The sequence below is a fragment of the Rhipicephalus microplus genome, chromosome 3 (assembly GCF_043290135.1).
Source record: "Rhipicephalus microplus isolate Deutch F79 chromosome 3, USDA_Rmic, whole genome shotgun sequence".
NCBI classification, from domain to species: Eukaryota; Metazoa; Arthropoda; class Arachnida; order Ixodida; family Ixodidae; genus Rhipicephalus; species Rhipicephalus microplus.
The window spans coordinates 92,211,735-92,239,591 of record NC_134702.1 but is presented as its reverse complement, the minus strand read 5'-3'; the positions used below and the strand labels follow the sequence as shown (position 1 = coordinate 92,239,591).

Genomic DNA, 27,857 nt, shown 5'->3' with positions numbered 1-27,857 from the left:
GGTTATACCAAAACATCGGTTATAACAAAGTAAATGATTGTGCGCAATATGAGCTCGAACACGCGAGCGCATGTCAAATAGCTTTGAACCCTACATCGGCTGATTGGCAGCGGCCACTGTCGGAAACAAAGTGGAAAGGGCGGCACACTTCCGCTGGCTGTTGACACTCCCTCCTCGGTATCGTTGCTGCAAAACACAGCTTACAGCACGTCAGTGGCTGCTATCGGTGATATGAATTCACATCAATGCACACAGCCACAACCAGTTGACCCAGTAGGCTATGCAGCTACAAAGGTAACAGCTGTGACCTAGCTGGCCACAATGCGTAGGCCATTTTTTTATTACATCTGATGGTGTTTGCTGAACATCTTGATACGCATCCTTGTTTTCGGTAAATTTAATTTTCGCATTGTCATTCATTGCTAGCGGTCGATAGCATGCGATAAACTGCTGTTTCACAGCAACAATCATGTGGGTATGGCAATGTGGGAGTGCCAACAGTCAGTGGAAGAGCGCCATCCTCGTATCACGTTATCTGTATTTTGAGGCTCTTGGCCACGCACTCGCATGTTTGAATTCATGTTGCTCACAAAAGTACTTTTCCAATAGACATAGTGCTACGAATATACATTTATAACGAGTTTTCGGATATAACGAACCTATTTTGTGTAAGATGCAACTTGGTTATGATGTGGTTTGATCTTACATCACTTCTTGTGAGACCACTGGAGCTAAGATGCTAATGCCCCAACTCTGTGCTTCAAGATTCATGAACCCAATGGTTTTGCACGCCTTAGCCGACACTTGTGCACTGGGGGGATCTGAGGCGCGCCCGCGACCATTTCGCGGGCATTCCGCCACACGGCCACACCCTTTTGCTTTCCCGCTCTGTTAACACCACGTGGCGATAGATGGCGCCACGTGCGGGCACGGCACGCGGTACGCGCGCGCCGAGGGAGCGCTCTTTTCTCCGTTGGTCGGCGCCGGGTAAGCACGTGTTTTCCTTCGTCCGCGTCCCCTTTGGGAATCGCCGGACTGTAGCCTGCCTGGGGTGGCCTTGGGCACCTCGGCAGGCCTGTTTACTTGAGTGCTAGCTTCGGTAGCGTACGCTAAGCCCACAGCGGTGCCTAGTGCTTGAAGTGGTCGTACCACAACGAGCCGCACTTGCCGTAGGCCTACGCGTACGAGGTTTGCCCTAACACTCGCGACCAGGCCCAGTGGCCATCGTGAGAGTGCGCAGCATAGCCGCGAGGGACCTTTTCCCGACCGGCGTGTCAAAGCTCGCCATTGCCAGCTGCGACGTGCTCGCGGTTTTCCCCTTATTGTGAACGTCCGCGTGCGGGTGCCTTTGCTACCCGCGTCCCGGGAGCGGACGTTGTACTGTTGTTCGGGGTGCCGCCAGTGGCAATAAAGTGTTGTGTTTTGCATTAGAACACTGTCTGTTTGCCGCGCCGCGCTAAACGCCTTATTAGTTGAGCGCGCGCGGAGCGGTGCGCTACACGCGAGTAAACGGAGTAGCGGCCCTGTGGCTCGCTAAGCGTGAACCCGCGGTGATCGTCCGGAACGGGGGTCACCATACTGGCGGCCAACGCGGTATCAAAGGCTCATTAAGCCTTTGATTAGTCTTAGCCGAGTCAGCCCGCCTTTGCGAATCAGGCTCGCCACGTTTACCCGCGTTATGTCTGCTCCGCGTGAGTACTGTCCGCTGACGCTTTTAGCAGATACCGCATTGCTCGAGAACAGGGCCTGTGCCCCCCCCCTTGAGCATCACAATCGCGCACCCTCACTTTTCACAAGCCCCAGTCGGGATGACACGAGGCGCTACGTATCAGCTCCCACTGGAGAGGTAGCGTGTTTTGGGTCCGGGGCCATAGCCCAACCCGAACAGTGCACAAGGGCAAATTGGACTACCACTGCTCCCTATGGAATGCATGGCAGTTCTATGTCACAGCGCTCCGAAACGGCTCTCAGTGGAGCTTCCGGGGCGCAGATCGGCACCGCGGCCTCAGCCGTTGCCGAACTTTGCCCGCTGACTGCTACGCAACCTAGCAGCGAAGCTCATTTCGAGCACGCGCCTGCACCGCTAGCCGCAAGCGGCCTAGCATTTTCACGTGAAGCTGCCCCAAGAGTCAGCTGTGAAAAACAGGCGCTCCCCAGAGTCGCGACGGCCGGTATCTATTTTGAAACCGCGCCGCTTATCGAGCTCGGAGACAGTTCCCCATCGCTTGCCCGTGCCGCTAATGCACCGACAGCTTCCTTTGAAGCGGGCGCACAGACGCTGCTGCAAAATGCCGCCCAAATGATTCAGGCACTCACGGGGGCAGTCCAAACGCTTTCGGCCGTTCCGAAACGCCCTCATCCCGCTGTTATGTTGGCCGTTCCGACCTACAGCGGGTATGGTGATCTGCAAAGTGCAAGAGATTACCTGGACTCCCTCGCACGTTATCAGAGAGCCATGGGTCTAGACGCCCAGGAAGTGCTCGGACGCGTCGTCCGAGCTGACTGACACTGACTGACACGGTGGCCAGGTGGCATCGGCTTTCCGGCCAGCGAGCAGCAACCCTCGATGAGTTCCGCGCGGCCTTCCTGCGCGAATTCTTACCCGCTGACTACGAGCGTAGGATGCGGCGCGAGCTCGAGCTCCGCACACAAGCTCCTGATGAGTCGCTTCAGGAGTACGTACGCGCGATGGAAGACCTTTTTTCTATCGCTGAGCCCAGAGCCTCGAACGAGGAGCGCGTCGAACGGGTGATTAGGCAGGCACACCCGACTTTTTCGGCATACCTGCGCGGCGGTCGCTTCCGTGATTTGGAAGAATTGGCCGTCGAGGCAAAGCGCATCCAAGGCGACATTCTCGCCGCGCGTTCCTATCGCCCGCCACCGCCAGCCAGCAAGGCCCTCGAACCGCGCTGCGCGTGGGGAGGGGCCATGACCCTTCCTCAGCGGCAACAGCCCGCCGGAGCTGCCTTTGCGGCTACCGCTACAGCTGGGCGCGCGTGGGAGATAAGCGATCGAGCTTTAGATCCCTACACGTACGGGAGGCGGGCAGCCGGTGCTGCATCGCAACTCGACGTGCGCGAGCAGGGACGAAATCCGAGCCAGCGCATCACCGGTGGTAACGGTCGTCAGAGCGGTTCCTTTGATCACGCGGCGAACCCACCCCGGCAGCTCAAAGCTGCTCCGTCGCGGGAAAGGGACCGCGATGGAGTGCGCTGTTTCCGCTGCCGTCAACGAGGGCACATAGCGAGGGAGTGCTCCGCGTTTGTGCCTCCTGTGAGGCAGGGAAACGGGAGCGCGGGCCGTTCGTGAAGGCACGAGCGGCCGAACCCTTGCTTCTCCCCTCTGCGTATCGGGCAAGCAGTCTTTCTGGTGCGCACGCGCCGTTTATTTCGGTCACCATTGTCGGTCGCAAATTCTCGGCGTTTCTGGACACGGGCGCAAGCACTTCGTTGTTTGGCGAACAGGTGTTGTCCCACTTGCAGAAGCGCTCGGTGCGCTTGCGGGACAGCCGAACGACATTCACCCTCGCGAAAGGCGTGGCCCAGTCGGCGGGCGCCGCAAGGTTGACTGTCAGATGGGGAGGCCGAATGAGACGCGCGCGTTTCGTTCATCTTCCAGGGCTCAGTGTTCCTGTGATTCTCGGTCGGGACTTTCTCCTAAAAACCGGTATCGTAGTGGACATTGCGAATGGAGGCTATCGCGACGGACCTTTTTCCGAGCTAAAGCCGTTCATCAGCCCTCCGGCGCTTTCTGTTGCCTGTGCAGTTGAAGCGTCGAAACCGTGTCACGTGCAAACTTCGGGGGCAGGCCCCTGCGCTATGCACTCGTCGGCTCAAAATCCCCATCGGGATCGAGCGGCACGACACGAAGAGGCTCCGCATCCTTTGATCGCCTGTGCGACTCAATTGAATGATACACAGAAGGCTCGTTTGTCGGCACTGTTGCGCGAATACGATGAGCTCTTCACCGATCAACCCGGCTGTACCGATTTGGTGAGCCATTCGATCGAAACTGGCGACGCGCTTCCTTTGAAGTGTAACCCCAGGCCCGTCAGCCAGGCCAAGAGGCAGGTAATTGACGGCTTGCTGGATGAGATGCTCTCATCTGGCATTGTTCGCCGTTCGTCCAGCGCCTGGGCGTCTCCAATTGTGTTGGTGCCTAAGAAAGATGGCAGTCATCGCCTGTGCGTAGACTATCGCCGTCTCAACGGAGTGACTCGTAAGGATGCCTATCCGCTCCCCACGATTAGCTCCATCGTAGGAAACCTCGGCACTGCGCGGTATTTTACCACATTAGATGCCTCCAAAGGTTACCTACAGGTCCGGATGGATGAGCGTGACCGGTGCAAGACCGCGTTCACGTCCCACAGAGGGTTATTTGAGTTCACTCGTATGCCCTTTGGTCTTTGCAATGCTCCTGCGACTTTTCAGAGACTCATGGACCGCGTCCTCGGGGAAGCAAAGGGGTCTTACTGCATGTGCTACCTCGACGACATCGTGATTTATTCACGAACCTTCGAAGAGCACTTGGCCCACATTGCCGATGTGCTCGGGAGGGTGAGAGCCGCCGGGATGACGTTAAATCCCGCAAAGGCCCAACTAGCGCAAGTCCGAGTTCAGTTACTTGGCTTCACGCTGGGCGAAGGCTTCATTGAGCCAGATCGGGAGAAACTTCGAGCAATCCTCGATTTCCCCGCGCCCAAGGACGTACGCGGCCTGCACCGCTTTCTCGGAATGGCCAATTTTTACCGGTCGTTCATTCCGTCCTGTGCCTGAGTGCAGGCGCCCTTGACCAAGCTCTTGGGTAAGGCAGCTGAGTGGCGATGGGGACCTGAGCAGCAAGAGGCGTTTTGCCGTCTGTCTAGCGCCATTGCGGAGACAGCGCAGCTCAAGCTCCCCGACCTGACCAGACCATTTGTTGTCCAGACTGACGCAAGCGATCTGGGATTAGGAGCAGTTCTCCTACAGGAATACGATGGTGTGTTGCAGCCTCTGGCCTTTGCCAGCCGCTCGTTGATACCCGCGGAAAGGAATTATTCCGTGACCGAGAGGGAGTGTCTCGTCATCGTGTTTGCACTGCGGAAGTTTGATGTCTACCTTGATGGGACGAAATTTGTGGTGCAAACAGATCACAGCGCGCTTAGCTGGCTGATGCGGCTCCGTGAGCCTGCAGGCAGGCTAGCGCGCTGGGCTTTCCTAATACAGCATTATGACTTTTCAGTGCAGTATCGGAAGGGGGGCACTAACGTGGTAGCTGACGCGCTATCTCGTGCCCCAGTGTCGACCAGGAGCCTGGATCCCGGTGCGACAACCGCTAGCGGTGCCTTTGCGCAAGCAAGCGGCGCGGGCGAAACGGCGGCGGAGCCGCCGTTTGGAGAAAAGGGTGAGTGCGGCGACGAGCAAACCCTTTCCACGGGCCAGGCAAGCAGCGCGCCAGGCAAGCAGCGCGCCGCGAAGCGGGCGAGAGGGGGAGCGAAAGGGAAGCGAACCCATAACGCCAATGCGAGCGGAGGCGATGGCTGCAGTTCTGAGTGGGAACGATACCAAGCTCCCCTTTGGGAGAATGGGAATCGCTTTCAGCAGACAAGAGTTACTGAAGGCCCAGCAAGATGATCCGTTTTGTCGCGAGTTGAGCGACGGTCTCAGGGAGACGGAGCGCTGAGACGCTGCTGGTAGTGCGGCGGGCGCAGGGGGACGGGAACCGGCATGTGTCGCTGGGTCCCCCGCGGATACATACTTGCTGGACCATGATGGACTCCTGCTGAAGTACATAGCCACCGATGAGGAGTCAGTGGACCCGTTTAAGGTGGTTGTGCCCAAAAGTCTGAGAGGCGCACTGTTGCGAGCCTCTCACGACGAGCCCATTGCCGGTCACCTGAGTGGCTCTAAAGTTTTTGCGAAACTGAGCAAGGTTGTGACTTGGCTTGGCATGAAGCGTGACATTTTTCGCTATTGCCGTTCCTGCCACGTCTGTCAAACGGTGAAATCAAGGGGTGGCAAGCCGCCCGGTTTGATGAAACCGGTTGTCAGTGAGCGTTCGTGGCAAGTAGCCACCTGCGATCTAATGGGGCCGTTCCCCAGGAGTAAGCAGGGGTTCATACATCTGATGGTAGTTGTGGATCATTTTTCCAAATGGGTGGAGCTGTTTCCGCTGCGGAAAGTGACAGCGCGAGCGGTGCTAGAGAGGCTACAGGAAGTGTTTTGTCGGTTCGGCTTTCCGAAAAGATTGATCACGGACAATGCGTCGTGTTTCACCGCTCGGGTGTTTGGTGATACGTGACGTTCCCTAGGAATAAATCACTGCACCACTTCGCCCTACCATCCCCAGTCCAATTTGACGGAGCGAACCAATCGTACGCTCAAACCGATGTTGGCGGCCTTTGCCGAAAGTCAAAGGGACTGGGCAGACCATTTGAGTGAACTCGCGTTTGCAATCCGAACCTCCGAGAGTCGCTCTACTGGTTTCTCTCCCGCCTTTCTTAATTTCGGAAGGGAGTTGGCAAATCGGGTGACCAGTGTCATGCAATGCCAGCTCGGAGACGAGGAAGAACCGGCAGACTGTTCTGCTTACGCTTCCACACTTCGGGACAGGCTTTGCCGAGCTCTCAGTAGAGCGAGGCAAAGTTTGGCATCGGCCAGGGCCGAGCAAAAGGCCCAGTACGACCGAAAACGTCGCCACCTTTCATTTAAGGTGGGTGACCTCGTCCTGAAGCGCAACCACGCTCTTAGCGACGCGAGCAAGGGTTTCTCAACTTCGCTCGCTCCAAAGTGGCTTGGTCCGTACCGAGTTGAAAAAGCTTGGACTCCACTCGCGTACTTGCTGAAAGACCTGCTTTCGGGAAAACTCAGCCGTGCCCACATCTCAGACTTGAAAGCCTTTGCGTCGAGGTATGACGAGCCTGCGCCAGCGCCCAGTGGCTCTTCGCGCAAGCAACGGCGCACACCCGGCGCGGCGGACCGCATTCGGACCATGCACCGGTATAATCTGAGGAAGCGGTCACCTTAGTGATTTCGCGCCGGACGTCGGGCTTATTTCCGCAACTGAAGGCCCTCGTTTTTACTTTCTAGTCTCAGTTAGCTAACTTCTTTACAGCCAGTCCTTGCAAAGAAGTCTGTTCCGCCCAGTTACTGCTGCTGATTGTCATTTGAGTGTTGTTGTTTACTTGATGTTTTTCAGTGTTTTCTTTTTTTTCTTCTCGCTGGAGGAGGGGATTGTGAATTGGTGCTTTAGCGTGGGGAGAGGGACAAATGACACTCTGCGCTTCCCCCCTTGCGGTGCGCGTTTGGAGAGACCCGACCATCGGAGGTGTGTGTGCGTGTGTGTGTGCGTGTGGCGACAACTTAGGAAGTCACCGACCCCTACACCACCTTGGACTCTGGAGGTGTTCGGAGACCTGCACGAGGCCAGCTGTCGCAGATGCTGTGCACGACTCGACCGACGCCGCAGGACGCCTCGCAGCCAATGGATTTGGCGACCATTATTCCAGCAGAAGGGCCGGCTGTCGCAGCGAGGTCCATCCGAACTTCCACCGAGGCGGCGTTTGTCGGACTCGCAGGGCTGTCGTCAACATCGACGAGACGAAGGTGAGCCCGTTCCTCGCAGGAAGGCTTCAACCAGAACCCTCCCCTCGAACTCTCGCATCCACGCTGTCACCCAAGTCAAACATTACGTGACGCTGCCCCTCCAAGCCGTGAACACGCTCTTGCGTGAGCATCATGAACTCCCGTTACCCCTCTTCCGCGGAGCCATTGTATTTGTCAAGTGTATTCTTGTGCTGTTTTTTTTTTTTCTTCAGCAGCAGTTGCAGAGCGAGGCTGAGGCTAGCTGTTGCCCATTGCATGACGCCTTTGCATGCATGGGCGACGACCGGCTGCCTTTGCAGACCGGTATATAGGGTGAATTAAGGAGAGGAGGATGTGGGGATCTGAGGCGCGCCCGCGACCATTTCGCGGGCATTTCGCCACTTGGCCACACCCTTTTGCTTTCCCGCCCTGTTAACACCACGTGGCGATAGATGGCGCCACGTGCGGGCACGGCACGCGGTACACGCGCGCCGAGGGAGCGCTCTCTTCTCCGTTGGTCGGCGCCGGGTAAGCACGTGGTTTCCTTTGTCCGCGTCCCCTTTGGGAATCGCCGGACTGTAGCCTGCCTAGGGTGGCCTTGGGCATTTCGGCAGGCGTGTTTACTTGAGTGCTAGCTTCGGTAGCGTACGCTAAGCCCACAGCGGTGCCTAGTGCTTGAAGTGGTCGTACCACAACGAGCCGCACTTGCCGTAGGCCTACGCGTACGAGGTTTGCGCTAACACTCGCGACCAGGCCCAGTGGCCATCGTGAGAGTGCGCAGCATAGCCGCGAGGGACCTTTTCCCGACCGGCGTGTCAAAGCTCGCCATTGTCAGCTGCGACGTGCTCGCGGTTTTCCCCTTATTGTGAACGTTCGCGTGCGGGTGCCTTTGCCACCCGCGTCCCGGGAGCGGACGTTGTACTGTTGTTCGGGGTGCCGCCAGTGGCAATAAAGTGTTGTGTTTTGCATTAGAACACTGTCTGTTTGCCGCGCCGCGCTAAACGCCTTATTAGTTGAGCACGCGCGGAGCGGTGTGCTACACGCGAGTAAACGGAGTAGCGGCCCTGTGGCTCGCTAAGCGTGAACCCGCGGTGATCGTCCGCTGCAGTTAGTAGCGGTGGCGTCACCATAGCACTCAATGTCACTGATTATCACCTGCTGTAGGGGTTGCAATGATTAATTGCATTATCCAGTGTGTGGGCTCATAATGTAGCACAGGTGTCATTGGAGTGAAATAGGAGTACAAACAAGCTGTAAATGGCTTTAATGCGCTACTGGCTTTACAGGTTTGTACATCCTTGTACAGTGGCTTTTCTCTCATATACACCGTACCCTCAACAGCAGTTCGCAGAAAATTAAAAAAAAAATCAGCCCTGCATAATTTTGCAAAGCTAGCTTTCTTGCACAGCTGTGAAGCACTGTTGTGAAGCTGCCTTTGCAAATCGAAATTTGCACATTTTTTTTGAAAGGGAGGGGGCTATACACAGAACATTGCTAATTGAGAATGAAAACTGCACATTTGTGACTATTGTTTTGTGTTTAGAAAGCAAATACAGAGGGTGAGAAGTACCATCTCTCTGTAATCGCCAGGATCAGTTGTAAGAGTCTATTATATTTCAGTTCGTATTTATACTTGAGTTGATTGTTCCTTTGAACCACACCGTTATGGGGCCTAGCGGCATCTTTTATCTGTGGATGACCCTTTTTTTTAGGTATCAGTAGTGCATCTGTTTTGTAGGATATTGCTACGTTCATGAAAGAGTCATTCAGATGTCTTACGAGACACTGCCCACCTCTGAACTCACACCTTTCCCACTACCTTGAACCTTTTGTGTTTCACATTTAGATGTAGGCAAAAACCAAAGATATTATTATATTAACATTTTGTGTCAGTTTATGAATGGCATGTTTAGTTGTTGATCGGTTCTATGAAAGTGCCAGATTTCAGGGCTTTGCAACGATTTGGCTTGTTTCATAAGTGCGATATGATGATGATGATCTGTGGGGTTTAACGTCCCAAAACCACCATATGATTATGAGAGATGCTGTAATGGAGGGCTTCAGAAAGTTTAACCACCTGGGGTTTTTTAACGTACACCCAAATCTGAGTACACGGGCCTAAAGCATTTTCGCCTCCATCGAAAATGCAGCCGCCGCTGCTGGGACCCGATCCCGCGACCTGCGGGTCAGCAGCCGAGTACTTTAGCCACTAGACCACCGCGGCGGGGGCCCTAAGTGCGATAGTAATGCACAGTGTTTGTTTTTAAACTTTTGCACATATTTTTGTCTTCTCCATTCCAGAAAGAGAAAAATGTGCTGGAACAACAGCTGGAGTTTGAAACGCTGCTGTCTCTACGGGAACTAGTCATACAGAAAGTGCGCAGAGAGCAGGTAAGCCATTTTGGCATTCATTCTGTCTTCCTTTCAGGTGCAGTGCTTCCTTTGTTATATTGTAGATTTTACGGGTAATGTGTTTTTTGTTGCTTTTATTCGAATGGTTTGTTTTTGCTGCTGCTTTAAAGGTGGGGAACTGGTGGAGGAGTTTGTTTGATACAGTATATTAAGTGTATCGTAGGGTAGTTAACGGGCAAAGGGGAAGGCAAATTTTTTTCATTTGTCATCTGTACCTATACACGCACAAGCACTTCATTCCCCCCCCCCCCCCCCCCGAAAAATTTTGTGGTTATGTCCTTGAAAATGTTAATGACTCAGGCCTGCACCTTCATTAGGTAGAACTGTATAAGTCAGCAAGCTGTTTCAAAGGATGTTAGCAGTTAGCCATTATATCGAAAAATCGTAGAATGTATAATAAAAAGACATCAAGGCTCATACAATGATAACAACTTGGCCATGAGTCCACAACAACAGCGTAAAAATGATGAGTGAGCAGTTTCGCTAATTTTATTGGTCAACTGGTTGCTGCATGGGGACAAAATTAATGATATTAACACTTGCGTATGTAAAGTATGGTCCACTGTTAAAGGGAACACTCAGATGGGCACTTTTTGAGATGTGGGGTTTAACGTCCCAAAACCACTATATGATTATGAGAGACGCCGTAGTGAAGGGCTCCGGAAATTTCGACCACCTGGGGTTCTTTAACATGCACCCAAATCTGAGCACACGGGCCTACAACATTTCCGCCTCCATCGGAAATGCAGCCGCCGGAGCCGGAATTTGAACTCGCGACCTGCGGGTCAGCAGCCGAGTACCTTAGCCACTAGACCACCCCGGCGGGGCACTTTTTATATTGATGATTTTCTAACTGCAAGCAGATGCGGAAACAACGTTCATACACAACACTAGTCTGTTGGAATATGTCCGAACTGTCAACCATCAGCAGTCTTATGTAAATCCAAGGCTCTGTGCTCTTGTTGGAAAGGTAAATCCAGATATGTGCTGTGTGCATGTGTTCCCTTTAACAGTGAACCTGTCTGTACATGTGAGTATTCGTGAGAAAAATTGAAGAGAACTTTATAGAGGGAATAGTCTACACTTCTTCATGTTATTCCGAATTTTACATTCAGAAAGTAAGGCTGTGCGAATAGGAAACATTGATGGGCAGTTTTCTTTACCCCTGTAAATTGCACAAGTTCAAAGTATAGTATATGGCGCTACTCTTGACTGGCTGTTAGTTTATGAAAATCATGTAGCTTGAGCAAATGCTCAAGAAAAAATGGCCCCGTATCTGCATGTTAATCTGCAAATGTCGTTGAAAGACGATAGTTTTGCGTGTGGAGAGAGTGAACAAAACATTTATTAGATGTTCTGCGCAAGAAATCGGTGAATGGTATTCTGGAGACGCTGCGTTAGAGTGTCTCCAGCATGCAGTGGAGGCGAACGAGCGCATGAAGTCACATCGCACGTGAGACATGAGCGCTATCTGGCAGTTTCTTCGAAAACGAAGCGCGTGGCTCTGAGATGGGCATGTGCGTCCGTCTCGGAGGTGATAAGGTGTAGAACACAAAGTGACGGGTAGGTGCCCCCACCGTGTCCTCTAAGCAAAGCGCTGGAAACACCCGCCTTTTCGTGCAAGCGTTGCATTTTCAGCGCAGCGTGGTAGACGCAACGGTCCTTAGAATTACCTATGGATGCCTTTTCTAGTTAAAGACGCAGATACAGAATATATATCTGTTGTTATGGTGCCTCAGATATGCGCAATTATTGCTTTTTAATTGACAATCGCACAAGTATGAACGCTGAACCTTGAGCCTCAATTTTGGTCGCTGCAGATGGGGTCGGCCATTTGGGGTATGGGTTGGTGTGTTCAAAGTACCCGGTACTGTTAAGCATGTACAAACAGACAAATGTACAGACAGACAGACCAAAATTTTTTTTTGCGTCGAAGGTCCCCAAGAAAGACTATCGTTTTCAAAAGTGGTACAGTTGTGTACAGGATTCACATTGTTTTATACATTAGTAACCCTCTACTGGGGCATAAGGCAAAGTATGGGACTTGTATTTCAGCTAGCTCTTTTCTGCATAGTGCATTATTGAAAACAAATTGTGCCATGCAAGTAAAGACTGTCAGAGTCCTTGCAGAGAAGCTAAGGTGCGCAGACCACCTCTTGTGAAATGCTGTAGCTTTTCAACAAGTTTTGTTTTACATTTTGTCGCCACACCAAGCAATTCATCAAGTTTGTCTACAGAAGCAAGCATGATATGAAGAAACATTGAAGTCCTCACTTGTCCAGGACATCTGCTTGTCCGTAACATCCTAATCAGCCAAAAACTGAACTTTTAGTTCACTCGCGCCACTTCCCATAATAACGCCAGGTTCTTTTTTTTTATAAATCAAACAGGAACGGACCAGCAGCATTTTATAACATTTTTGATACACGAAAGTTCTTTTTTTTTATTGCAGCTTGTTTGATTTCTAGTAATTAATTATACGTGGACACTTACATTAATGCGATCATTTTGCTACTGTTCCACTCGTGGCGCACATCGTGTGATACATTTAGCTTAATTTCTTGGTAAGTAAGACAGTGCTGCTGATAATATTGCCATTTTAGACATTGTCATCTCTCTATTATAAATTGTCCTTTAGTGTCCCTTTAACATCTTTTTGCTATTACACGTGCAGTCATCTTGGCCCTCCGAGTCCAGAGGTCAGGGTGGTGTCCTGCAGTACTGGTTCCCCGGCTGGACTGGCTGGTACACGAAGCAGGACGAAGCGTCGCAGCCACCTTCAGTCGAAGTGACTGAAGACGAGGCATCGGACGTCGACGATGCTTCATCTATCAGCACATCACTGACAACGCAGATTGGTGTGCATTTGAGCTCTCGTATTTTAATATGCCCACCTTTGTTTTGTGTGTCCATTGAGGTTTCTACATTTTCTGGCTTTATTTAGCTTAGTTGAGTTGATATGCTAATGAGTTTTACAGTGGGGAGTAGGGTGGTTAGGAACTCGCAGCTTTATTGTGCACTACTCTTTCAACAACAGATAGTGAAGAAAGAAAATGACTTTTCACTCCATGTTAACCGGAGTGTGCTTTGGTCCTTGCTTGAAATGTCACGAGTGTGCTCGTTTTAGTGACCTTTCAACCAGTCCAGTTCACATTAGGCATTGCTGAAATGTCGTTTTCTGCACAGCCAGGTAACAGCAATGGTGCGATGTAGCTGTGTTTCTGAAAACCTAAGCCGTTTATATTGATTATTTAGGGAGCAGTGCTTAGTTGAACATTTGTGCAGTGCGCTGTCGGAGTTTAACTGTTCCTTCTGTACACGTTGAAGGTCTTTGCAATGAAGTGCTCTTGCTATCTGTTTGCTCGAAGATTTTCATCAGCTCCTTTTGGTCAATGTTGCACATTATCTCTGTTTCAATTGCTGGCAAAAACTGGCTGGTGGTGCCAGCAGTGTGGCATGGTCGTAACTTGGTTGCTATGACCTGAAGAAGTTTGCATTGTAGGGCAATGTCATGCCTGTGCAAAATTCACCCATGAAGTTTCCCACCTCACTGTGTGATTGGTCTGTCCAGGGCATTTCCCCTAATATGCTTGCTTGCATGAAAATGTTTCCAACTTACCTTTTGTTATTTGGACTAAGCCTTTTGCCGCCATTTTTGTCTGGTTAAAACTAAAGAATGTCCCTGCTTTGTTCTCACAGAAGAGGAGATCCTTGATGCTTTGGATAGCGCTGACCGGGACACATTCCTGATGCGAGATGGTGTGTTTGCAAGGGTCTGCTTCTCACTCAGTCAGTGTGGGATCACGCTGGTTGGGCGGCATCGTGCTGCACCAAACATGGGAGCAGTGTGAGTAGAAAAAAAGGTTTTAGCTAGTCTAAGCCACTCTTAATATACATGACCATCTGGCTTGTTCCACGTATCTGCTTGAAATGTGGTTAATTGCCCATCAGCATAGCTTTCATTTGTCTTAGCGAGAACTTTCGGATTTGTGTTGAGAGCTAAGAATGATAGAACTTTGGACTGGGAAGTGAAGAACAAGAAATAATTGAGGTGTGGGAGGTATCTCTTCATTTGAATTATTTCCATCACAATACTAGGCAGCATTTGAACATATCAGCTAATTTACCTACCATAATAAGTAATGTAGTTAGCTAGCCTACCTACCGTGGTAAGTTAGCTGCATCGTTGTTGTGCGCTAAGGCACAAGGATGCGAATTCGATTGAAAGGCACGATGACCGCATTTTGGTAAGGGCAAAATACAAGAATGCCTTTTATGTGGGTTTATGCACACAGTAAAGAGCCTTAGGTGGTCATAATTAATACGGAGTTCCTAGTATGGCATAATGTATCACATCTTAATTTTCCTTTGAAACTCGCGAATTTAGCTGAATTTATTATTCTGTTGAACTCTATGTGAATATTTGGTTTCTCCCTAATTGGTTGTTTACCATGCTGGATTCAACATGACAGTTGAAGTGACTATATCGGTTGAATGGGGGATACCACTGGAACCAGTGTTACAAGAAGGGTATTTTGATGTCTGTAATGTTCTTCTCTCGACCTTTATTCCTCCATTGTCCCAGAAACTTCTCTATCATGAGAACACTGTCTGATTGTATAGTCGGACATCTGCTTTCGAACATGACTTCTTGTTTACCAGGGATGAGGCCATGCAACCTTTGGTGGAGCTTCGCTTCGCAGAGGTCACCGTGGACGTAGAGAGCAGGCCGCGGCTGGGATCATTCTTGTTTGCAGCTCGGCTTGGCTCATTGCATCTGCAGGACCGCACTGCACCCAACTCGGCCTACCCATACATGCTGTCACCCCATGCTGTTGTGAGTTTGCGCAGTTAATTTGCTTTGTGTCGCACATTTTTGGAATGCCGTGTTTTATCTGATGCTGAATACTATACCATGAGAATTCAGTAAAGAGGGCATGTCTTTGGTGCTAGGGTTTTGATAAAAGGACTTGTCTTTGTCAGTGTCCTGTAAAAGACAAGTTTACATTGTAAAAATATTGGCTCAAGTGACACTTTTTTTTACCTATGACATCTCACTGTTCCAAGCCTCCATCTTTTTCTGAATTTCTGTATTTTTATATACTGTACCTTAACAGTACTAACTTTTGCTTAAGCATGCCTCTTTTAACAGCCGGGCTGTTAAAGCTAGCGTACTGCCCGTGGCCAGTGGCCGCTCACAATTCAGCCCAGATGTGCATTTCGAATTTAAGCGTAGTACAGACATAAATATTATACTATAGCGAGGGGGTGGGAAAGGTAAGGGAAGTTGAGAGGCTATACGAAGGTAAGGAGGAGGGAAAAAGAAAGAAGGGTCAAGCATAGCATGATCATCTATAGTGTAGTACTATAAGAAGGTGTGGGAAAGGGAAATGAAGGTAGGTAGAAGTGATGTGAGCATGATAAGGAGTGAAAGCAGGGGAGATCTAGTAAATCCGCTCAGTTTCCTTGCTTGGGAGTCCTCATGTTCCTGAATTTGACTGGCGGCTGCTGGTTTCATGCCCAGGAGCAAGTGCTCATGTTCCCCAAAGCTCTGCCTCTCGATGGGACCAAGACGCAGCCTTCCATTTTCAAGTTCCTGCCTTTCACCTCACCGTCACCTGCGGCCTTTGGAATTTCGCTGATGCACAGTCAAAAGGCAGACTTCCCTAGTGTTCCACTCTTCGAGCTCACTTACGAGAAAAAGCCCCTGGGATCCAATGCTGATCACAGGTGAATGAATTGTGCATAAGTAGTAGTGCTTCTAAGGTTCACAGCTACTCACTAGAAGTGGTTTTATTCTGACGATAATCTTGCTGACAACTGCAACTTGGATACTTGCATGTTGGTCTCGGGAATGGTTCAAAAGGGCATTCAAAGGTTCCAACTAATAAAATGAGCTAACCTTTGTAGGGAGGGGGGGGGGGGGAGTAGTTGAAGCTCTAGAGGGGCAAAAATTTGTGCATATCACATTGTCTCTAACATTTTCACTGTCAGTTCAGGGATAATACAGGAACCAATCACTGCACAGGCTACTTCTTAGCATACTCGTTTTGTGCATTCCTTCCCCTCAACAACTATGAAGTAAGCCCTAAGGCTGAGGTATACCTGCGGTGGTAGCTTATCATGTAAGGTGTTGCTTTGCTAAGCTCGAGGGTGCAGTTTCAATTCCTGGCTGTCATGGCCACATATTGATGGGGACGAAATGCAAATAACATGCATGTGCTTTGATTTAGGTGTGCATAAAAAAAATCCCATGGGGTTGAAATTTATCTGGAGTCGCCCTGTTTCAGCGTCCCTCACGATCATATTAGGGTTCTATCATGGGAAGTACTAGCAATTACTATCGTTAAGGCTGAAGTACGCTCTCACATGTAGCAGCAGTCAGTGTATTAGCTCCCCTGATTCATTATCTCTTGCAGCCTAACGGTGAACACCCAGTCCCTGGACGTGGTGTACAATCCGTCCACGATCCGGACGGTGAAGCAGTTCTTCACGCTGTTCAACTACGAAGGCTCCTCGTCGTCCGGTGGTCCCCTCAACCTTTCGGCGGCAGCTCGCACCCGCTACGAGATGTTCAAGAGGCACACTAAGGAGGAGCTGCGCCACCACTGGGACCTCATGCTTGAAGGGGAAGAGAGCACGGTAGGGATTTCATGGCAACATTGCATCTGTGCGATCATTGAAGTTCACCCGGTCTATACAGGTTTCAGTAGCTATGTTAATGCATCATAGAAAGCAAGCTGCCCACAGTAATGCTTAACTTTGCTTCTTGCCCTGTTTCTCAACTTGCTCAAGCTACCTCACGACTGCTTCATGCCTTGCGCCTTAAATGTCTTGGATCACCTTTTGTTACGGCATGGCATTAGTAAGCAGAGGGCAAAATAGCAGCATCAGTGCTGAGTGTTATAAAGACAGCAGTTCATTGCAAAATTAATCAAATGAAACTAGACACAAACAAGGCATGTGCGCTAGCCAGTATTTGTTACAGTTTTGTAGCGACGAAGGTGTTCTGCTGCTGTGCACAGCTTTATTTCTGGCTCTAATGGCTGCACATTTTGGTGCACATCAACTTAGGTGCACTTATGTGTTAACTGGTGCGCATGCTGAAAACTTCAGGTGGCTAACATTAATAAGAAGCTCTCGACTTTGGCATCCCCCATAGTCAAGTGTTTAATGTTAAGTGTTTGATATTTATAGATGAATTCTTCACAAACTTACCGGAGCAGTATTGTGCCTACTTTTGGTATGTTGCTAGTAGGACTTCATAACTACACACACATTTTAATGAACATGTTTGTACTTGCCATGTTTCTTTCTGTCGTGCTGTAAATGATTGGGAATGAAGTGCAGGGTGAAATAAATATTTTGTTAAAGCTATTTTAGCTTTTATAGGATACCTGCCATGGTGGTCTAGTGGCTAAGGCACTCGGCTGCTGACCTGCAGGTCGTGGGATCGAATCCCGGCTGCAACTGCAGCATTTTTAATGGAGGTTGAAATTCTTGAGACCTGCGTGCTTAAATTTAGGTGCACTTTAAAGAACCCCAGGTGGGTGAAATTTCTGTAGCCCCTCACTATGGTGTCTCTCATAATTGTACGGTGGTTTTGGGATCTTAAACCTCAACAATTATTATTAGTAATATTATTAGCTGCTTATAGAATAAACAGATGCTGTAGAATTGAAGGTGTGTTACATGTTACTTGAAACACATAAACATTTTGATTTTCTGAAGTTAGAGCAGCTCTTAGTTGTACAATGCTCACAAATTAAAACTCGTCATATATTTAGTGTAATGACTCTTATGCTGAGTTTGGGACAACTGCCTCGTTTCGCTACTAACATGGCTGCTACAAATAATCTTAGTTTTAGTGTAAATGTAAAGTAAAAATTGTGGTGACAAAATACAAGCTGAAGACAGTGTAAAATGTGTGGTATGCATACGTAATTGCATCACACAGCCCTAAATTCTGACATTTCAGTCATTGGGCATATTACATCTGAGGAAGAGCTGATATAATGAAAATGGGTCTCATTGGAATGCGATTATGTAGAATTGTTAAGTATATTCAGTTGATAAAACAAAGTAGTGGCTGCCTGTGGTTTCTTAATCGAAAGCAGCAACTGCTAAAGTACTATTCTGAGCTCAAGATCTTTTTGTTTTGCCCTTGCATTCTATACTAAAGCAACTGAACTTATAGTAATGTATTTATTGAGAAACTAAAATTAACAGATAAATAGATGAAATTACTGCTTGTTTGATCCTAGTTTTTTCTTCTTCAGTTGCAGATTGCCAAATGGGACATCCATATGGACATCTGTGCACCGCAAATCATTGTGCCTGAGAGTTTTACTGATCACGCCTCTGCCACGGTAAGGCAGCGTTGTCAACCCTGATCAAAATTTTTCGTTTGAAACAGCTTTCATGCTCGTTACTCTCGCAGTTTTCAGAACTCATGTGCACATATAATACCCTACTTTCTGGGATCGTGTACTTCAGCTTTTGTCGGGGTGGAAAGCAAGTTTCACTAATATTTTTGCATCTTCATTTCAGGTACTTATTGACTTGGGACGTGTGCAGTTCTCCAATTCGTCAGCACCGCCAGAGGAGTCTCGTACCGACGTGGAAGACATATCGGACGATGAAGGTAATTAGGAGCCTTGTGCAAATAGTGAATTTTATGTTCGACTCGAATTTTAAGCGAGTAGTGATTTTGGTTTAATAATTTCGAAATCGTATTTCACATGTCATAAAAAAAACAATACAATAATTTGTCATGATTTAACAAACCTGTGCAATGCTTTCTTTTTTTTTAATTGAATGATAACCTATGCAAATGCCATTTTTTGGTTCAAAGGAAGTGGAAACAAATTTGAACGGTAGAAGGGTATGACTTTCGGTAGAATGTAAGTGATAACCCATAAAGTATGTCATGTTTTGAAATTTTCTGTACTCAAGGCATATAAGTCGATATAACAAGCTCTTAAACTTTAAAAAATGATAATTGATGTAAAGGTAATATGTTCATTCAACCTTGAAGTGGCGGTTTGTGGCACTGTGAGTTTCTTCTGGATAGGTGTTTTGACAGCTCAGCCCTCTTATACAACAGTGAGACCAGCTTTGCAGGAATTACATGCGGATTAACACACATCTTTTCGACCATTACGAATACTACAATTAACTACAATTCGAATCGAAGCAAATTTGAGTACTGTAATATTTGTTCGAATATTTACACAAGCTTAGTAATTAAAGATTAGTGTATTTCTCGTTACCTTATGTGGGTATGTTGTGGACCACTGTGAAAGAACAGTTTCAGTATGGCAACAATTTATGGGCCGAGCCACGATGATCATTCGAGTTGTGCAGATGTAGGCCCTCTAACATATCTTATCATCTGTGTCATGAGACGAGTTTGTGTAGTAACAACTACTCAAGATGATTTGTGTGATCAGTGTGATATGAAGTATGGTGTGCTGGGAGTATCCGCATGGGGATGAAAGTGGTTTTCACGTACTTCAGGTGCAGATATACTAGGTGTTTCAGCGTCTCGCCGACTCTTTGTTTAAGTTTCCGTGCAGGATATGATAATTAATACTCAACGTTGTTGTCATATAGCTGACTTCAAAACACCCTGCTCTTCACCACCTAAGCAAGAGGAGCTTGAAACTGTGGTCTCAAGTCCAGTGAAGGAGACTCCACTGTCTGATGCTGACATTTACAGCCATATGTACAAAAAGTGAGTGATCTCTTCAAAAAGTTTTTCAATAAGGGCCCTGCGGGGTATGTGCGGGAACGTAGCTTAGCACATCATTTTCTTTTATTGCTTTTGACTGGGGAGCACTTTTTTTTGTGATCAGTTGGTCCATTCATATCATACTCTGATGGGCATTCAATTTTTCGTTTTATTCTTGTGCATTGAAATCACGTAAGTGTGCACATAATTTTCTATTCCATGGTGTTAGAGGCCACATGAATATTTCTGCAATATCATTATTGTTATGGTAACTTTAATGCCGCACATGTCCTTGTGTGTCAGCATGGTTTCAGCTGTATTACACTGTTCGACGGCATTTTGTTTCTGTCACCATCAGGTACACATTGAACCTGCAAGACATGCAGGTGCTCATTGGCAGCGGCAAGGACAGCTGGAAGTTTGCACAGTCAAAGGGAACCAGCCGAATGCATGTGCTGGATAGGTTCTCCATAACCGTCCAGGTTGAAAGGTATGCAAGCACTCATTTGAAGATAGCATATTGATCTCCTTTTTGTTATCTGGCTCTGCCTTCTACTTTCAAGAACTTTAAGAAGCATGACCTAGAAATTAAATTGCTGAAGGCTTGTAAAATGAACTGTTAACTTAACTTGTTACTTTGGGTTTGCATCTACGCATTATAATTGTACAATTAACTGTACTCGGACTAGATAACATGAGCACAGTGTTGCCTAATCTTGTGCCATTTTCTTTCTTTTGGCACTGTTTCCAAGTGTCAATACAGTTAGCAGTTGCCTTGTGTACTCGAATCTAGGCCACCCTTGATTGTAGGCTGACCCCCAAAATTTATAAAACCAGGGAAAAAAAGGAGGGGGGGGGGGGGTGAAAAAGAAAAACGTAGCTCAAATGCAGGCTAAATGAAAAAAAACCACCTTTTAGTCAGCAGAAAACCCAGAATTTTTATTGCATAAGTGCTCACTGTGTAAGCGTACGTTCATTCATCATCATCATCATCTGCAGCATGGCTGTCCTCTTCATTTGAACAGCTGGTTAAGGCGGGACACTTCCAGAGCTCTACCAATGCAACTGCACTAAACGATCGCTACCAGAAAACTGCCAATTCCATGCTCGCACCTCCGTGCTTGTGAGAGGAGGAGAGAAGGGGGTGTCAAAATGCATGGTGATTGTGGGCGTTGTAATCACATGACACGATCCACCTTTGCCGACTTGACGGCAAAGGTGGATTGTGCCTGCTTGACGACCCTCGCTGCATGAACGCATGACTGTCCAATTTCGAAACAATGGACAGTACGAAGTGAACAACGTGGTTCACCTGTGTAGCCACGGGGGCCACTCCTCCACGGCTGAACCTTAGTGACCACGTCACCGGGCAATGCTGCAGTAGAATGTCGTGAAAATGAGCCTCGGATGCGCATGCCAAACTGTGTGCACATGCCTGTCTGAGATTGGCGCATGGTGAGCCGTCATGCTGCTAGCGCTTGACGTATGCGGAGGCTGCGGTAAAGCCATTGTACCTGAGCCTAAGCCGACCATTCCCACTTTAGCACACCATTTTTCGAAAAAAAAAAAAAAGAAAAAAGACCAGCCTAGATTTGAGTAAATAGGATAATTCTTACATGCTTAAGTGTACTAACACTGAGTATGCTTGTCATAAAAGCAGTCCTAATTGTCGTTGTTACATTTTCTTTCAACTTCCGTGTTGTCTTACGTATCGGTTCATTGTGTACATATTACTCTTGCTTTTCTGCTAGGCGTCTTCTGGCAACTGACGACCCTCACTGGCCCAGCGTCGTTCTCAACATGAAGCTTCCCAGGCTCACTGCTCATGTAAACGAGCAGAAGGTGAGATGTTTGTTACAGATATGTGTTGAAATTTAGAGAAATGGCCCAATTGCTGTGCTAAACGTTGCCAGGGTGAAGACTAACATGCTACTATTAATGCATACCTGCCAGCTTTTCTGAATTTTCTGACAAATTTCCTAGTAACAGCTCCTCCCCACCCTCCTGGCATCATGTGTGCACAGCCCTAACGAATTTTAATATCCACAGACTGGTAGTTGTCCGTGAAAAAACATGATTCTGCTTACACAAATAGCAAGTTGGCTGGCAGTGCTTTAACCATTATATTTTACAGTGCTTTGCCTGTTTCAATGCGATAGGTTTGTCTGTTATGAATCAAACTGTGGTATTGAAAACCATAATAACAGTTGCCTCATCCACACTGCGCAGGTTCATGCCATGCAAATGTGTTTGTCAAGGCTTAGAGAAAGCACTTCAACAAGGCCCGCTGGCTGGTCTTCTCAGGGCCCCTCTTCACCATGTGTGTCGGCTATAGATCTCGACAAAGCATTTCAGCAGGAAGGGATGAGCGAAGGGTGAGGCGCTCGTTAGGCTGATCCTATGCTGTTTGTGGTGAGTGCAGCAAAAGGCTGCACGTGTCATTAGCATAAGGGGAGACATGGCATTACAACATTTTTTTTATTTCTAGATCAGTTTTGATGAAATTTTCTGAGTTAATGTATATTTATCTGCAAATATCTTACCTGTAAATAATTTTGTTGTATAAGGTGCAGTTTTTAAAATACAAAATATTTCATCTGCCTTTAGGGGAGCAAGCTTTTGTCGAAATTAAGAGTTACAAACTAAATCAGCATATCACAAATATCTGAAATCGGAAATAATTGCAGTGCAACAAAAATGGATGTTCTGAATCTATTAGAAGAAAAGTTGTGATATGTTAACATTTGCCAGTGAAATCCTAGCTTGAAATTGTCTCACTCAGAAATGTTTAACATGTCATAGCTTTTGTTCAAATTGATGTAGAACATTCACTTTTGTTGCACTGCACTAAGTTCTGTTTTCAGATTATTGTGATATGCTAATTTACTTTGTTGCTCTCTCAGTTTAGAAAAAAATCTTGATCCTTAAAAGGCACATGAAATATTTGTATTTTAAAAACTATGCTTTATACAAGAAACAATTTTATATTTGAAGTTAACACACATTTATACATAAACTCACCAAGTTTAATCAAAATCGGTCAAGAAATGGAAAACATTTCTTTTAGGAGCAGTGTCTTCCCATAAGATAAGTGAGGCAAAAATAGTAGAGGTACCCTAGAGATGATACTTTTTTGTCAGTCTTGGGTATTACTAGCGTCTCTGTGTACGGCAGAGAGTTAATTGGAGTGTTGAAATCAGGAAACTTGCAGTCATAAAATGGAATCAGCCTACTCAAGACGGTGTACATTCAAGGTCATGAAGAGAGGCCTTTGTCCTTTAGAGGACATTGAGGCAGGTTGATGATTGTGATAATTGCTATGACATGTAATTGTCAGGCAAACTTGTAAACATTACATATTGCTTGTTATATATTTGTTAATGAACTACTGCTCCTTGAACTCATGCTTATAATACACAGTGCACCATCACTAAAGAAAACATCACATTTGCTTAATAGTAGCCATTAGTTTTCTTTGTTTTATAGTATTGAAATAGCAAAGAGATACCTTGAAAGTGATTTCAGAATCTACCTACTAGTAATTGCTGTGAGTAAGATTTTAGTTTAACATGTTTTTGGGACTGTCTATTCGTATGTGTATTAAACCTTCTCTTTCATATTCGGGCAACATGCTTCTGCTTGTCTCTGGAATGTGACTTGCATGCTCGTTTGTCTTATTTGGGAATAACTGCATGCTGTTAGTGACCATGACTTGATTAAGAATTGGCAGAAAGAATTTTGCGAGTGGTGCGTTCCTCATGCCTGTAAGTTAAGCTTGACTGTCATGCACTCATATTTTGGCGGAGAACTGACTCGCTGCTACGTGCTGTATTTCACTTTTTTTCATAAGTTGTTTATTTTTGTGCAATTTTATTGAATGCTTTTTGTTATGTCAAAAATAGCATTCAAGGCATGAATTCAAGAGCAGCTAGAAGGCGCTACAGTGTTGTTATATTGTTAAATCATCCGACATTGCTGCAATTCTAGATGGAAGATTTGGCTTATGGTTGTTGATCTCTGATTTTTCTCTTTCAGTTCTTTTGCAAACAGATCCAAGGAGTCTCACGACACATCACTGCTGCTGGTAGCCCAGTGTTCCATCGAGCAAATGTGCCTGGAAGTTCAGAGCCGAGGTAACTCATCTTCACCAGAATATATTGCCTTTGTTTCTTACATGGAAAGCTGTATCGATTAATATGTGGGGTTTAACGTCCCAAAACTACCACATGATAATGAGAGTCACCATAGCGGAGGGCTCCAGAAATTTCGACCACCTGGGGTTCTTTAACGTGCACCCAAATCTGAGCACACGAGCCTACGACATTTATGCCTCCACCGGAAACAAGCAGCCGGGATTCGATCTCGCGACCTGCGGGTCAGCAGCTGAGTACCTTAGCCACTAGACCACCGCGGCAGGGCGGGAAGCTGTATGGTAGACAAAATGTGAGACGATGTAGCATCGGTAATCTCTCTGTACCTATTGTGTTAGCTCAGTTCTATCAAGTAGTGACAAAACAGGTTGAAAAAGGAGCGTTGCTGGAGATGTTGTGACAGCAGAACTTCAACAAAGTGCTAACTTTCCCTTAGTAGTATTATGACTGCTGAGGAAATGAGTTGCTGCCTAATAAAGACAAGTCCTATCGTAAAGATGACTTCAGTCATACTTCAGTTTAGTCAAGATTATTCATTCTAGTTTTGAGGCTTTTTGCTTCAGAGCCCTCGCTGTGATGGAGTGGATAAGGTAAATATTTCTCTGTCGGCACATTCTGTATTGAAATTTACTATTTTTGTCTTCTTACTTTGGGCAGTTTCTGTGGCTGTTGTGATTTTTTTAGCCACACTTAAGAGAAGAGTTACTGAGACCTTTTGTAGGCATTAAAGTTTTATATACATAGCATTAAGTAAGCTTTTCGATGGGCGTCAAATATGTGTGATGGAGATTAGCACCAGTCCGCGTGACAAGCTGATCTGGGCTCGAGCAGTACTCGTATAAATTCTGTGTGGTTAGTTAGTATATGAAAGAGCATAATTAGAGCTCATTGTGAATAATTAATTGACCTTGTTTTACCATTTGAATGGTTAGTTTTTTAGTATTTCAGGGAAAGCTAGGGTGCTATTCAAGTGTTTTGCATCTACATAGTATTGCAAAAAACACAGAACTCTCATGTGTGTTTGGCTATATTCTAGGAAGAAGTTTGTGTGAACTGGTGTTGTTACTGTGCAGGTCGATGCATTGCAGAGCTACAGGTATCAGGCATCCACGCTACGTTTTCTAAGACGCCCCAAGATCTGTCTGTCACCATGTCTGTGCACGGGCTTCTGCTGGTGGATGCCTTACAGACTTATGGGCCTGACTTTGAGTTACTTGTGGCTTCTCACAAGCACGTCAGGTAAGCTCAGTGCCATTGCATCCATTCTGTTTGCAGCCACAGTCTACTCGCTATGGCCTGTTCTTGCAGCCCTGGCATTGCTGAGGCTGAGGTCATGGGTTTGATCCCCTTCATTTCCATCGGAGGGCATTGGAAAACCATTTAAGTACTTTATTTAGGTCACATTAAATAACTTCAAGTGATCAGAATTAATCTGGTGCACACCAGGTATAGTACGCCTTTGAATGCTGTTGGGGCTGTGATGTGTTGCAGGTGCTTAAATTGTGAGGCTTGGCTCCTTAGAATCAAGGTTGCAATTTTTTTCTTTATAGTATTTTTATTGTGCAAGAGTTCATTTTTTATGTTTCTTATAACAAAAGAGCTATAACTTCTCTTGTAACCAAAGAAAATATTAAGTTACATCATAGGCGGAGAGTACCGTGGGGCTGGGGGCCCAGGCCTCCTCCGGGCTTGCAGCACCTCCGAGCTTACCCGGGATATTTCTTTAGGGCTTGGCTAAGGCTTCCCATCCACCCCCAAAGGACTACTTTACCATCCGGTCTTCAGCTATTTCAGCAGGGACTGTTTATGCCTGTTGCTTTTCCTTTCAGGCTTTATTATGGGGCAATGACAAGTAGGATGATGAAAATTGTAGCATTTGCCCGGCTTTTGCGCAAAGAAATACGGGATGTACATGTACACATCAAGCAAATGAAAGTTTGTTTTGTAACAGACGATTGTTTATTATTTTCATAATACTTTCGATAAGTCAATAAATCATTTTCTCTCTATCTCACACACAAGCACGTATGCATGCACGCACGCGCACACACACAGGCATGCGCACACACACACACACACACACACACACACACACACTCACACACTCGAGAGAGAGAGAGAGATAAATTTGGAAGAGCAATCCAGGTACTTCACCCTTTCTGGAACTATGAAAATGCTCCGCCTATGAATTACATCATAAATGCGAGTTAGGATCACAAGGCAACCCAGTAATGCTCTCGTCTAACACGAAGAACTGCATTGAAACCCCTATTATTTTTTACTACATTGTTCTTTCTTTATAAAAATGTATTGTTCGGCATTTTCTGGTGTATTCTTGACACTGTTTAATCTGGCATTAAGCACTGAAATTCTGCCGATGCAGCAGCTTTGGTGTATGTAGAATTCTATAATTTGATTAGGGCATTTATAGCATCTAATATTTTCCCATAATTCCTTACATGTGATACAGGATGGTAGGGATGCATCTAAAGACATGTGCTACTGCAGTTAGAAGCTCCTTTGTGCATGCATGCCACATGCACCTATAAATGTATCATGATTGTATGCTAAAATTGTATCGTGTGGGTAATGAGACTTGTGTTTCAATCATGAACGATTCGCAGCATGGACAGTCGGAGCGGCAGCATCAGGGACAGTGATCCCAATTCGCCAATGTCTCCGTCAACTCCTCCTCTGCTCACAATGCATCCCGTTGCACCCTCTATGCAAACCATAGCAGTGCCAAAGGTCCTCTCTGCAATCTTGTCCACCTTGCAGTCGTCACCACCAAAAGGTGCCCACATGTTTTGTTTGTTGACAATTGAAAAAAGGGGCAGTTTGCACTAGAAATTGTGAGGCTGAGTCACACCAGGTTGCGGTCTCCTAGACAATCCTGGCTTGGCTCATTGTCAAGTAGGAATACTTTGCATAATTAAGTATAATTACCATTATTAGGACTTGTGAAGCTCAAGTATCTTATGTGACATTAGTTCGGTTGCACACAACTTAATCAAGGAAACCTTTATTTGGGCCTAATTGGTATATATTCTTGAGGTAAAAGCAACAGCGCCCCACATAGAAAGGACACGACATGCACGAGGGCTTTTCTTGTCATGTCCTTTCTAAGTGGGGCGTCTTGTGTGTTTGTGTTGTTACTCTTACCTCACTACTTAATTGGTTTTAATATTAATTAGTCTTAATTGATGTTGGTCATAATTAGAGTGCATTATATTTAGGCAGGCTTAATTGGTATCGACTCATTCACTTATAATTAGTATCTTGCTTAGCTTGGCTCCACTAGCCTCATTGGAAATTTGACTTGGATTGTCTGCTTCTTGTGACTCATACCCGTTGCTGATGATAGTTTTCTGGTGGTTTAATGAAAATCTTAACAGCTTCATTGTAAAAAACATTGAAAATAATGGTGCACTGGGCATGTCATTTGTTAAGCCGATACATGACAGTCTACAAACAGAATGGTTTCAGTGGAAAAAGAAGTATAGTGAGGAATGAAAAAGTGACTTTTTGAGGGGCTGGTTGTTGGCTGACTGTAATATTGAGTGCAAGAAAAAAACACAGCGCAAATGAAGTTTGCACATGGGACAAGCGCTGCTTTCAACCATTTAAAGTGGTGCTTGTACCGTGTGTTTTGCGTTGTGTCCTTTCTCAAGCTCACTCATACTTTCAAAATAATAGTTTAGCTAGCACGAGAATATTTGAAAATTTGGTAGGTATAGCATGTTTATTTATCTGGGTTGGGGTACCGGTAATGGAAAATTGCACTATTAAACAGTGAAAATTGAACAGTGTATTAAAAGTGGTGGTTGGGGCCTGCCTTCACTAACACATCAACCCCATTTCATATATGTTATTGTTGAATAAAACAGGTGTGCAGATGATCAGCCAATGCACTCTGTCTTTAGCGATTAGCATCAGTATACTATTGGACATGAATACATGGAATTACTGGCTCTAATTGGGTAAATGTAGTCTTTATTA

At 46.6% G+C, this 27,857-nt stretch overlaps 1 protein-coding gene across 1 annotated transcript in view; it reads left to right on the top strand.

The window, feature by feature from the left end:
- LOC142803829 (intermembrane lipid transfer protein VPS13D-like) overlaps positions 1-27,857 on the top strand; it is a 149,880-nt gene that overhangs the window by 12,426 nt on the left and 109,597 nt on the right. The window contains exons 12-26 of the mRNA XM_075889975.1: positions 9,864-9,953; positions 12,649-12,832; positions 13,674-13,821; positions 14,637-14,811; positions 15,499-15,704; positions 16,394-16,616; positions 18,254-18,343; positions 18,525-18,618; positions 19,590-19,710; positions 20,066-20,197; positions 21,459-21,549; positions 21,937-22,082; positions 23,743-23,840; positions 24,932-25,097; positions 26,483-26,652. Of these exons, the coding sequence (XP_075746090.1) occupies positions 9,864-9,953; positions 12,649-12,832; positions 13,674-13,821; positions 14,637-14,811; positions 15,499-15,704; positions 16,394-16,616; positions 18,254-18,343; positions 18,525-18,618; positions 19,590-19,710; positions 20,066-20,197; positions 21,459-21,549; positions 21,937-22,082; positions 23,743-23,840; positions 24,932-25,097; positions 26,483-26,652 (2,134 nt within the window). The remainder of the gene's footprint in view (positions 1-9,863; positions 9,954-12,648; positions 12,833-13,673; positions 13,822-14,636; positions 14,812-15,498; positions 15,705-16,393; positions 16,617-18,253; positions 18,344-18,524; positions 18,619-19,589; positions 19,711-20,065; positions 20,198-21,458; positions 21,550-21,936; positions 22,083-23,742; positions 23,841-24,931; positions 25,098-26,482; positions 26,653-27,857) is intronic.